The sequence below is a fragment of the Rhyacophila brunnea genome, unplaced genomic scaffold, assembly GCF_057557595.1.
Source record: "Rhyacophila brunnea isolate RB1 unplaced genomic scaffold, BYU_Rbru_1.0 scaffold_13, whole genome shotgun sequence".
In the NCBI taxonomy this organism is placed as follows: Eukaryota; Metazoa; Arthropoda; class Insecta; order Trichoptera; family Rhyacophilidae; genus Rhyacophila; species Rhyacophila brunnea.
Window position 1 is genome coordinate 16,136,267 of NW_028232785.1, and position 13,100 is coordinate 16,149,366.

Below are 13,100 nucleotides of genomic sequence, written 5' to 3' on the forward strand. Positions count from 1 at the left end.
CTCTCGTGTGACTTATCCGAATTATGTACTGATTCTGAAGACGAAAATTACAGTAATAAGCAATAAAGGGATTCAATAAGGTAAGAGAAATAATTTATCTATGATATTTTATATAATTATTTATGGTTTCTGGCAATATAAATTAATTTTACGTGTTTCTTAGTGCACGTAACTTTACTGTCAAAATTTCCGAATGCAAAGTTTGAATGTTCTCATTATTTACCAATCCTTTGATAATGTGCCGATATATTACTTTATACGCTTAGAATATTGAATTATTATGAATATTCTATATAATTATTTGTGTTTGAACTAGTATTTAGTTAATTCTACGTGTTTTTCCAACATTCAAAATTTATTGACTAATGGCGATTTTTGTTGTTGTTCACAGCTGTTCCAAACCAACCGATTTGCCTCCAGAGGACAAAAATTACATAAATAAGAAAAAAAGGATTCAATAAGGTAAGGTAAATAAGTTATCTATGATATTTTATATGTTTATTGATGGTTTCTGGCAATTTAAATTAATTTTACATGTTTCTTCGTACACGAGACTGTACTGTCAAAATTTCCGAATGCAAAGTTTGAATGTTCGCATTATTTACCAAATACTTGATAATGTGCCGATATATTACTTTATATGCCTAGAATATTGAATTATTATAAATATTCTATATAATTATATGTGTTTGAACGAGTATTTAATTAATTCCACGTGTTTTCCCAACATTCAAAATTCGTTTACTAATGGCGATTTTTTTGTTGTTTACAACTAATCCAAACCGACCGATTCGCCAATGATATCCAGATAATTGACTGATCAGTCACGTCACAAGATAATAATTTATACGCAAAATATAATTTATATAACATAATCGAACATTTTGATAAAGCCACATGTTTCCCAAGAATTAAATTCTGTTTACTAATGTGGAATTTTGTTTTGATTCCAGCCTATTTTCACGCATTGAAATGGAGGCCTTTGGAACAGACGACTCTGAGCAGGATTATGCATTCGAGTTATTATATGACTCTGATTCAGATGTTCTACTGGATGCCACCACCGATGTCGCAGAGATCACCGATTTCACCGCCGGCCACTCGAGCAACTTTGAGGACGACTTCAACGGTTTCATTAACCGCATTGCAGAGGTGCTATATGAAACCAGTAGGGTGTCAGGAGTCGACACGTCCGAGGACCTACTCCCTGGCCCATCTCGGACAGAAACCAGAGGTCGAGCGGGTGGACGGCGTGGAAGAGGAAGTAGGGGCGGTCGTCCCAGAGGCAGCCGAGGAGGACATGCGAGGTTTAGTGCCAGTGTTACTGAACCGTGGTCAACAGAAGACTACACTCCATCACCTGGACCGTTTACTGCTGACCCAAGTGTAAAAGTGAATGTTGACGTTCAGTCTGTTCATTGATTTTTTTAAAAATGTAACCCTAGTCGTAAGTTAAAGATTTTTTAGTAGAGTATTCAATTTCTTTAATGTCTTTTGGTACCGATGTCTCGTCTTCTCCGGCTCTGAGGCGTCATGTGACGCTGGATTCGCCTGTAAGATTATCTGGAGACATGTCCAGACATACTTTACACGCGATTTTAGCGACGCAGAAAAAGGCATATCCAACAAGGCTATGCAAGGTATGTGCCAAAAATAAAAAAGGGGCGAGACTCGGTACGTGTAAAGAGTGTGATGTTCCTCTTCACAAAGGCATCTGCTGGCAGAAATACCACACTATTCATAATTAATAAACTGTTTTTGATTGTTCCTGAAAGTTCTATTTAAATATTCCCACAAATAAGCCAATAAACCAAGATTATATCATTTACTAGAAAAAACCAATTTCACTCAAATTTGTCCGGGAATAGGGGTAAATTTTATTAAAACCTGCCTGGGCTGAAAGTGTTAAGGATCTGACGTGATAAACACTGATTGACTTTACCGGGGTTTCACTTTTATTAGGATGGGATAATATTTGTTAGATTATCTGTAACACAATAACGCTAAGGGGTCGCACAATAAAGTGTATTATTATTATTATTAAGTGGGAGTTTTTATTGGCACTATGCGGTGAATTAAGCGCGGGAAGTTAACGTTTATTAAAGCAATTGTCCGAGGCAGCGCGCCTTACGTGGCGGAGGTGTTTTCGTAACTTCTATACAATCGACTCGACTTTCTGCTTTGGGGGTGAAAATATAACTGATTTTTCAAAGAGCGTCTCGCTCTTAGGGGAGTGAGATTTCGGGGAGAGGGGGTATTTGACCTATTTCGGAATTATTAACGGTAAGCTTGGCTCGCACCGTGGTATTTGTTTGGTGCGTCTTCAAGGTCGGATGTGCCTTAATGGTTATTTTTTACTAAAAAATACAGAAAACGCAAAGTTTGATATATTATTATTAGCACAAAAACATTGGGAACAATATAGTTAGTTATAAAGCACTGTCTATGAACGTTGCTATTAAACTGAATATTATTTTTGGTCAGTCACTTGCTCAATCTGTTAGGTCTATACTATCACTCCAAACACACATTGAAAAACAATATTTAAATAATATATTCGCCAGATCGAAGATTCGAACTTGGAATCCACCACATTACAAGCCGAAGCGTTAGCTGATAGGCTATAGTGGGTGTGGAGTATTATTACTAGAGTTGTAACGGTTTCTTAAACAATAGTAATTTTCAATCTAAGTATTACATATTATTTGACAGGTACCTAGAAATAATTGATATTACGAGTATGTCAATATTAAATAACTAAACGAGAATCAGTTTTACATGCTTCGGCCTCATGCTGGAGGCAGGGTTTTTTGCCACCTATTTCGATTCAGGATCTTTTGATACTATCGAATTTATTTATAATAATGTTCAAAGCGTTCAAGTAAATATTTTAGCTTTCTACTCGTTTAGTTGGCCATGGTGCATTTCAGCGAAGGGGATGAGGGTCAGTCTACCACGTATGAGACAGGGACAAACCTTCCTTAGATTTTCGTCCGATTGATTCATTTGCTGTTTTTCATGGTTATAATCATAATGCACGAGTAATTGCGAAAATCACACTTGAATGGCGTTTTACAAGAATCGTTATTTTGCGTGATTTCAGGTAACTGATTGCAAAGTCAAACTAAAATGGATTTTTTCCAGATATAGTCATTTATTTTTTTTAATGGAACTAGACGATTTGTATGAGTAATGGAATGTTTCACATTCAAATGGCGATTCGCCAAATCGAGTCATTTTGTGTCTTTTCATGTAGACTGTTTACATGAATAATTGAATCTCTTACACTTAAATGGCTTTAAACCAGAATGAGTCATTTTGTAAATTTACATGTTTGGTACCGGACGTTAAGCATGAGAAATTACAATCACCACACTTGAATGGCTTTTCACCAGAAAGAGTCATTTTGTGTATTTTTATGTTACCAGACTGTTTGCATGAATAATTGAATTTCTTACATTTAAATGGCATTTCAGCAGAATGAGTCATTTCATGTATTTTTATAGTACTCTATTTGCATGAGTAATTTCTTTTTTCACACTTAAATGGTTTTTCACCAGAATAAGACATTTTGTGCAATTTCATATTATTGGACGTTATATATAAGAAATAACATTTATCACACGTTAATGGCTTTTACCAGATGAGTCATTTTGTGTTTTTTAAGGTGAGTAGAGTGACAGAATGACTTAATACATATATCACATTTGAATGGTTTTTCACCAGAATGTTTCATTTTGTGTATTTTCATGCTACTAGACTGTATGCATGCGTAATTGCATTCACCACACTTCAATGGCTTTTCACCAGTATGAGTGAATTTGTGTGTTTTCATGTTACTAGATGTTATGCATGAGAAATTGCAATCACGACACTTGAGTGGCTTTTCGCCAGAATGAGTCATTTTGTGTACTTTAATGTGACCAGAGGTTGTGCATGAGTAATTACATATATGACACTTAAATGGCTTTTCGCCAGAATGAGTCATTTTGTGTATTTTCATGTTACTAGATCTTATGCATGAGTAATTGCAATTCTCACACTTGAGTAGCTTTTCACCAGAATGAGAGATATTGTGCGATTTCATGTTCCCAGAGGTTGTGCATGAGTAATTACATATATCACACTTAAATGGCTTTTCGCCAGAATGAGTCATTTTGTGTATTTTCATGTTACTAGATCTTATGCATGAGTAATTGCAATTCTCACACTTGAGTAGCTTTTCACCAGAATGAGAGATATTGTGCGATTTCATGTTACCAGAGGTTGTGCATGAGTAATTACACATATCACACTTGAATGGTTTTTCACCAGAATGAGTCAACTTGTGTCTTTTCATGTTAGTTGATAGTATGCACGAGTAATTACAAATATCACACTTCACTGGTTTATCACCAGAATGAGTCATTCTGTGAATTTTCATTTTACTAGAATGTTTGCACGAGTAATTGCATGTCTCACACTTAAAAAACTTTTTAGCAGAATGAGTAATTTTTTGTGATTTTAGGTGACTAGAGCGTATGCAGGAGGAAATGAGGTCATCACATTTAAACAGACTTGCAACGGAATTAGTCGTTTTCGCCATTGTGTTTTTATGAATCGTTTTGTGAAGCAACATTAGGTCGAACGATGCAAAAAAATCAAAACAGATATTGCACACAAAATTTTCTTTATAAAACTGCCTTTTTTCCAATTTAATAAGAGCCACTAATAGTTCTGGGTTTCCCACATTCGATGGACATATATCAAGTTGAGCAGTGTGAACGTCAGCTACATCTGCAAACCTTTTAATATATTCCTCGATTTCTTTTTTAATGACCTGTTCGTCTATCTGTAGGTCCTCGTAAGTACCTTGTACATCAGTCATCTCCTCTGACGATTTGACACTCGCAATTTTAGCCGGAACGGTGCTCCCACCGCTAATCTGAAAAACATTAAGAAATTATAAGATTTTTTAAATGAAAAATCATTAGTAAAAGAGCTCATTGTTCAGACCTACAAACTTTTCTGAAAAAACAATTGGGGAGCCACTGTCGAACACTACTCAATTAAGACTCGCAACTGGACAGAATCTGACATTCGAATGACGTTTTCAAATATTCCATTTGGCAGTTCGTAGTTCCAGTTTTCACCGTTCTTTAGATAAGTTTGTAGGACCGTACCTAGAAACAACTAACCTTAAGTAAAATCGGTATTGGTGTAATAAAAAGATTCAAAATCAATCCAGTGTTTGTAGTCATATACGTTAGGATACACGAAAAAGCGCGGTTATATCTCGCAGTTCTCAAATCCAAATGAATACGGCAGAGTACAGAGCCAGAGTACAAAAAATAATGTTGAAAATGGTAAATGAAGTATTTTAAGATCGTGTTTCCGATCATCGACAGAAAATACATATGGGTATTTACTTATTTACAGTAATTTACTATATGATAAATCAAGACATATCGCACCCCCAGTAAGATACTGTCGTAAGTCTGAATTTGGCGTTTTCGAGTTATGGATGTGGTTGGATTCGTATTTTTTTTTGCTATTTTAATAAAATACTATCGTATCTCAAACTCAAATAGTGTCGGAGAGAAAGCACTTAATACAGTACATTACTTTCCGAAAACTGTTAAATAGATAATAAAATAGTGTTGTAACTAAGTTACGACAGTATTTTACAAGAAGCTTTCTAAAAAACTAAAACAATATTTTTCAAAAAAATACTGTTGTAACTCTGTTACTACAGGAAAATCTTGAGATACAGCGTAATTTTCTCACTAATTGCATGGATATTATTGTTCCAAAGTATTCAAACAAAAAAAACTGGAAGCAGCAGAGGCAACAATTTTTGTTATCAACAATTAAATGGAAGTAAAATACAAGAAGTATGCAAAAAATACTTTATCAACACATTTGGGGTGAGTGAATGGTACTGCTCCACTGCATGGAAAACAAGAGATCTTCTTTCCGGAACGCCAATTCCAGAACAAAGATCGCAAAAATCACAAAAAATTGGTGATGATTAAAAAAATTATATAAGAGCTCACATTAAGTCTTTCACAGTGATCGAGTAACATTATTTGCGTGCACAGACGTCTAAATTGTATTTAGATGGTAAATTAACAATTGCTGAAATGTATCGGTTATACAAAAACAACAATCTGACAGCAATATGCCATTTGGAAAAGAACACTATTATACGCATCTATATTTAATGACGAATTTAATATTGGCTTCTTTAAGCATAAAAAAAGATTTGTGCGTTGAATGCGACCTATACAATAATTTTTCACCACCAGATGAAAAAAAACAACTTCAAGAAAAATATGAGACACATCAACCTGGAAAAAAGAGGCAAGGGATGAAAAGATCAAAGACGTAGCAGAGTCCCGAACTAATGGCCAAAATAGCGTCATTAATGTAGCTGTATATGATTTTCAGGCTGTTTTACCGCTTTCTTGCGGAAATGTGTCAACTTTCTATTATAAACGAAAGTTTGGCAATGTACAATCGTACAGTCTATAATATCACTGAAAATATTGCAAACTGATACATGTGGGACGAGAGTCAAGCTGCATGAGGCTTGAGGCAATAAAATTGGTAGCTGTGTACTCGATTACAATGCATGTGAAAAATATCACCACAATGAGCATTTTATTTTTTACAGGGACAATTGTGCCGGGCAGAATAAAAATAAATACATTGCTGCAATGTATTTATATGCCACCGGGAATTCACAAAAAAATACAACGATCTCTCATAATCTTTTGGTCACCGGGCATAAACAAAATGAAGGCGATATCGTCCATTCTACAATTGAGCAGCAGAAGACTAGGGCTCTAAAAAGTGGACCAATATTTGTGCCCGGCCAAATGATTACCATTGTACAAACAAGTAAGAAAACAGGACAACCATACATAGTTAAACCCATGACGACAAATAATTTTCTCAACATAAAAAAACTAGCAGATGAAATCGGTAAAAATTACAACACGGATGAAAATGGAGAAAAAGTTTTGTGGCAGAAGATTAAAGTTATAAAAGTAGACAGAGACTATCCATACATTATTTTTTTTAAAACCAGTTATCATGAAGAATGTAGGAAATTGAATGTTCGACAACAGCAAATAGGTAAACCGTTACCAATGGATGGTCTCAATATATCCAAAGTATATCAAGAGTGGCCAAAAATAACGACAATTAAAAAGAAGGATTTGCTTTCCTCTGCACCGCTAAACATCGTGAATTTTATTATGATTTTTTTGCTTCTCTTCCAAGTGATGTTTAAAAATTAAAAATCTTATGTAAAAAAATTATTTTCCCATTAAATTAAATAATTAAGTATTTTTATGTTGTTTTGAACTAATAATTGTATTTTTCTTTTTTTTTCAATACATCTTTAAAGATTGTACCATAACTTAATATTTTGAAAACCTTCCTTTACAGTGCCCAACAAATAAGTTGAAATTATTAGAGTGATGGTAGGGAAATTTACATAGAAAGTATTGAGTTGATTCAAATTTTACCATGAAATTGTCAAATATCCTAATAAAATACAGTCGTAACTCAGAAATATTCAAATATCTCCGTTTGTATATGTTTTAGAGAAAAATGATGAATACAGTTGAAAATAGATCATGTTTTTCCATAAAAATGAGTAATAATTTTTACATTCAGACTTTTCCTGTATTTACAAAGAATATTTGAAACTTCAAATGGCTCTCCTGCAAAATGCCAATTTATGACTTACTACAGTATTTTACTGGGGGTGCGATATATAAGTAAGAATACAGTGTAAGAAAGAGACAAAATAATTATTCAAAACACACCTGCTGACTGTTGAAGTTCCATTGCAAAGTGAATTAAGACAATAGCATACGAGGAAGGGGATGAGATGAATGAACGATGTAGGTTACGTAAAAATACTTTCGCTGGCGGCTTAATCAAGACTGTGGTAGTCTATACCAGTGGTCGGCAAACCACGGCTGGCGAGCCACATGCGGCTCTGCCACAGACGCTCTCTGCCATAATTGACATGGCTACAAACAAGAAGCAAAGAAAATGGAAGAGGATAACCGTAAATGTAAAGTTGAATGGACCGAGACTTTCGCGTTTATTCAAAACTTAAATGGCTTACCGACCTGTATTGTGTCGGGAAAAATTGGCGCATTCAAATTCAGAGAAATAATACAACTAAAAACGCGTCATTTAGCACTAAATATTCTGTCGATGATGCAAGGAAGAAAGCAGTTGAGGAAAAGTGTCAAGAAAAATCAAGTTCTGTATTTAATTAGGTACTAAATAAAATCTTTCAACAATGTTAATATTGCAAGTTTTGTGGTTAGTAAAAAGATTTCCAAGAGAAGAAATCAAGAGTAAATTGAGAAATCGATTCATTGATGCGAACCTGGAATCGTGCTTAAAATTAAATCAACAACATACGAACCTGACTTACCCAAACTTTACAAGGAGATGCAAGATATTATCTACGGATGCAAGGCCATTATTCACATTGAGTTTTTCAGTCATTGTCATGATTCAATTTTATGGATAACTAAGATACAATTTAATTTTTATTAATAAAATAAGATCATTATTACGTATGATATTCAGTGTACATACCTATAATATAATTAAGACTTAAAACTTTAACTACCTAATGTTTATTAAGTAAATAAACAGTGTACCTTCTTACTATCTACGTATATAATTTAAGTTTAAGAAATTTGGCTGTCAAAAGAAATTTCAATCGTTGTAGTGTCGATATTTGGCTCTATTGACTAATGAGCGGCACTTTTGCAATCATCCGCAGTGATCAAAAAGTGGAACATGTTCAACTTCATTCGATTTCGATTCCGGATGATCACTTTCGATGATTCGAGGATGACTGTGCGATGTATGATTCCTCCGCGATGATCCTCAAAAATAAAACCATGTAAATGGGGCTTAATCAAACAGCAGTAAAAGTGATGAATGAATACAAGCATTGTCAATTTGTTATGCCGAATAATTGTGATCACTACGATGTAGATATTTTAAAATATCATCAAACTGTGTAGAGTTAGCGCATGCGCACAACATGATGTCTACTACATTGTCTTTTAGAATGGTTGTAGACCAGTACAGTCCAATGACAGACAGCCACGGATGAAATGAGAAAAGATTTTTATGAAAAGAAAATTTATAGCCTTTATTTATTCTAATATCTAGTATATAGCAACATGACTTCTGCACGTGAACATTAGGTATACATTCACATTTGTATCAGAACAATTCAAATGATCTATACAATATCCACCTTTCCACTCACAGAAGCAATTATAAATCCGTGTTCTAGTTACTAGAAATCAAGCGAAAGCCATTGAACCTATTTCGGCGTTTGAAAGTTTGAATGGCATGAATATTAATAATTAGTCGAAAGATAGGTGAAACATTAAGTATCTTACAAAAAGGCTTTGCGAGCAAGCTTGACCGATAATACTGCCCCCAGATTGAAGCTATATTGTCCCACTAAAACACTTGACGTCTGTGTATTAATGACTACCAATATGGCTCGATAAGACGAATTGTTTTGAATCTGTCATTTCGTCAAAATAACTTAATTTTAAAATCTAACCTCAAAAGTACGACCGTCATCTTCGGCGTCCTCTTGCTTTATCGCTTGCGTGTCGGCGTCCTGACAGTTTGAATGGATTATTGCCGCATCAGACAACAGCTCATCTTCTACACCAGATTCAAATTCACCCAGTTCTAGTTTTATGTCCATTTTTGTTCAATTGTTAATACATTGATTAAAATTATACAAGAGCTGAGGCGTGCTTATTCCATAGACAACAAATAATGCTGCTGCTATTGCCCATAGACGAATATCTTTGTATTTCCATTATACTTGATCAAGATAGGAGAAAATAACATGAGCCAAAAGAGATATCTCTTTGCACGAGCCAAATATTTGTGATGGTTTCGTTCAATTGCGAATTCAAGGATATTAATTAAAAGATTTGGGATGTAATAAAACGATCTTATTTCTTAACGCATTAGGTAGGTAGGTACTAATAATAATTGTCAGCAAGGAGGTTTTGCAAAATCACGCTATCTCTAGGGGGATTTTGGACATAGATCGTTTGGTTTAAGACTTAATGACATTCAGACAAAATGGAAAAAAAAACTTACCAAATAGAAAGCCACTGTCCTCATATCCGCAAATATAATCTTTAATGCATTTTATTATGTTACAGACGAAAATATTGAAAATAAATGTAGCCCAATTAAATACACAGTTGAGAATCGTCTTACCTTCTTATAGCAATGCCTAGCAAGTAACACCCATGTTTTTTATTTGTGTTACCTCATTGCAGGTTATTTTTATGACAAAAATATGAAAACGTAATGGATGAGTGTTGTAGATGTAAATAGCCAAATAGTTTCAAGATTCGACATTTTCAAAACTGGTAGGTAGGTAACAAATTAATTGTTACATCTATGTATCCATCGTTAGTAATATTTTGACAAATAGGTACGTAAAAATAAGTGACTTCATCATCAACAACGTAAAATTAATACCTACCTACCTAATAAAAAAAGTGAACCGGAAGACAATGAATAATAATTCATTCTTGAAAACTCCCGAACGAACTTAATTTGAATCGATTTGCCATATCACGCACTAATATAACCAAGTAAATGCTAACTCAATTTTTATTTAAAGAGTCAAGTTAAATATTTTCGCTTTCTGCTGTTTTAGTTGGCTACGATCAATGACATATTAAATGGACAACTCACTTCATACCCGGCGCGCACGAGAAATTGTGCATGAAAGTCATTTGCAGATGTATAGGTAGATGTCAGGTGACCATTTGATGTATCCGTTTCCATTATGCGATACAAGCTTCGAGAATTTATAGTAATATAACCTTTATTGTAATGGCGTATTAGTGTCATGACTCATTGCGTTAGAAACAGATTCTCGGTTACTTACGACTCCTCGGAGATTAGACGCAAGTGAGCCCAGCACATCACAGGCGACTGTTCAATGGTTTCTGTCATTAAATTGCATTGAATAAACATTCATCAATATCTTAAAATGGCATTTTATAAATAATAAATATTACTAACACATGAAAAGTGATATCCCATCTTTCTTGGAGTGTTTAGTAGATTTTTTTTACAATTTTTAACTAGGCACATTGGCATTTTGTAACACAATAATAATGGTGGAGTCGAAACCTGACAGTCAGAAATTTTGTATGGGCAGACCCAGCGGAGTCGCCAGACCGTTTGCAAGCAGAATGTTCATTTGAGCGTAGGATACCGATATTAAAATATGAATTTCGCCATCCGGCAGACCCGATACAAAGTGAGTGTCATTTTATTTTCTAGATGCTTCGTCCATATTAATGTCATTGGCTTCGATACATTTCAGCGAATGGCATAGGGGTTGGTCTACTGCGTAGTCAATAGGGACAGACCCCTCTTAATTCGGTTGACGATATAGCTAAGATATTTTATGGCTTTTAGGCGGCAAATATGGAATAATTAGGTACTTCATAAATAATGTATGTTACTATCAAAGCAATACCTACAAGAATGAGTTCACTACATTTAAACAATAATTATTACATACTTTTAAAATGGATAAATTCTGAAAAAAAACAGTTTTTAATAGAAAACGAAAAATGTTTAAAACACAGACATTTATGTTCCTTGCTATAATAACGTTCATCAATGTGTAAAAGGCCGGCCACACGCTCATGCTTAACTACAGTATTACCTGCGCAAACCCGTGCGTGTGGACGGCAAAGCTGTACACCGCGCAAACCAAAAACCTGCTTGAAGTTTTAACTGAGCAAACCGAGTTTAACAAGCCGCGCTCAGTTCGTCGACGGTTATGGTCTTTTTCATTCATACTTATTTGTTTTCGTTGGATTAAGAATACCTAATATTACACATATTATTGTTGGTACGTCTTTTAAATTCATTAGACTCTGCCTAAACAAAATCACAATAGATAAAAAAAATATTATATCTATAAAATATTCATATTTATGTATGATTTAATTGCAAAGTTTTAGATATTTTGTAGATAGACTAGTATTTTTTGACTATTATCTATTATGGCTTGGTTTTCGCAGGGTTTAATTGAATTTTAAAAACTAACCAACACCATCTGTAAATTGTAGTCTTATGTCAATGAAAACAAATACGTATGACTGACCAAGTTTAGTGTGTACCTTTTATGACGGATCTTAACAGCGTACCTCCACCCTTCGCCACTAGTCAGTGACGTCCCTAGACAAAATGCCGACCCTGGGCAGCGCCAAAATCTGGCCCCATTTTTTCTACAGTATTTTGTGCCATCCGTGCACGGTGTCGTTTCTTGTCACCATGGACGTTGAAGGGCGGCGGAAGTAAACTAGACATCGCGAACTCGTCAAAAAATACAGTCATTAATTAATACATTTTGTTTCCAGCCAGTGAGCTGAATTTATTAATGGAAAGATATTTTCGTGATTACAAAGTTTAAGTAGCTATTTCTATATATACGAAAAGATTCTCCTCGATTTGCCGCCCTTCGAGAAACTGTTGCCCCCAAGCAACGCTCTATCTGCCTACCTCCATGGGACGTCACGGTTCTTATTCCGATAATTGTTGAATATTTCTAATTCGGTGGTATTTAGTTATTCATGGTGCGGTTATTGGCTTAAGAAAGATACTTTTAAAAATTTGCCGAGAAAAATCAATGAAATACATATTTCTTTTTATTTAGATTTTTTATGTAAATCTTACGATTTTCAGTTTTTTATTAATTATTTTGATTTATTAATAAAGCAATAATATTATCCACCGCTGCATATTCGAAAATTAATATATCGATTCAGCAAACAGTGATACTCGCGCTCCGATACTAATAAATAATTCCGATACAATTCCGCCACTTTTCTCCGTCACTGTATTCCGCCACCTTGCTCCGCCACCCTCGCCGATTTGATTTTAATACGATCCTGCGACCTTCGTTGAAACGATTTCGCCATTTTCGCCGTTTCAACCTGCCACCTATAGACACTGCATCACCGTTATTATCGCCCATCCGGAGGATTCCTGACTAACTTCTG

General features: G+C 34.6%; 1 protein-coding gene across 1 annotated transcript; it reads left to right on the forward strand.

The window, feature by feature from the left end:
• Window positions 1-238: 238 nt before the first annotated feature.
• LOC147076660 (uncharacterized) lies at window positions 239-2,035 on the forward strand. The gene is made up of 2 exons (XM_085941311.1): window positions 239-462; window positions 954-2,035. Exon 2 carries the CDS (start codon window positions 973-975, stop codon window positions 1,420-1,422), a length of 450 nt encoding a protein of 149 aa, XP_085797437.1. The 5' UTR covers window positions 239-462; window positions 954-972; the 3' UTR covers window positions 1,423-2,035.
• Window positions 2,036-13,100: the final 11,065 nt, after the last annotated feature.

What these genes read in the sequence shown, in the direction of transcription:
- LOC147076660 (XM_085941311.1), top strand. Translation starts at nt 973, where the DNA reads ATGGAGGCCTTTGGAACAGACGACTCTGAGCAGGATTATGCATTCGAG.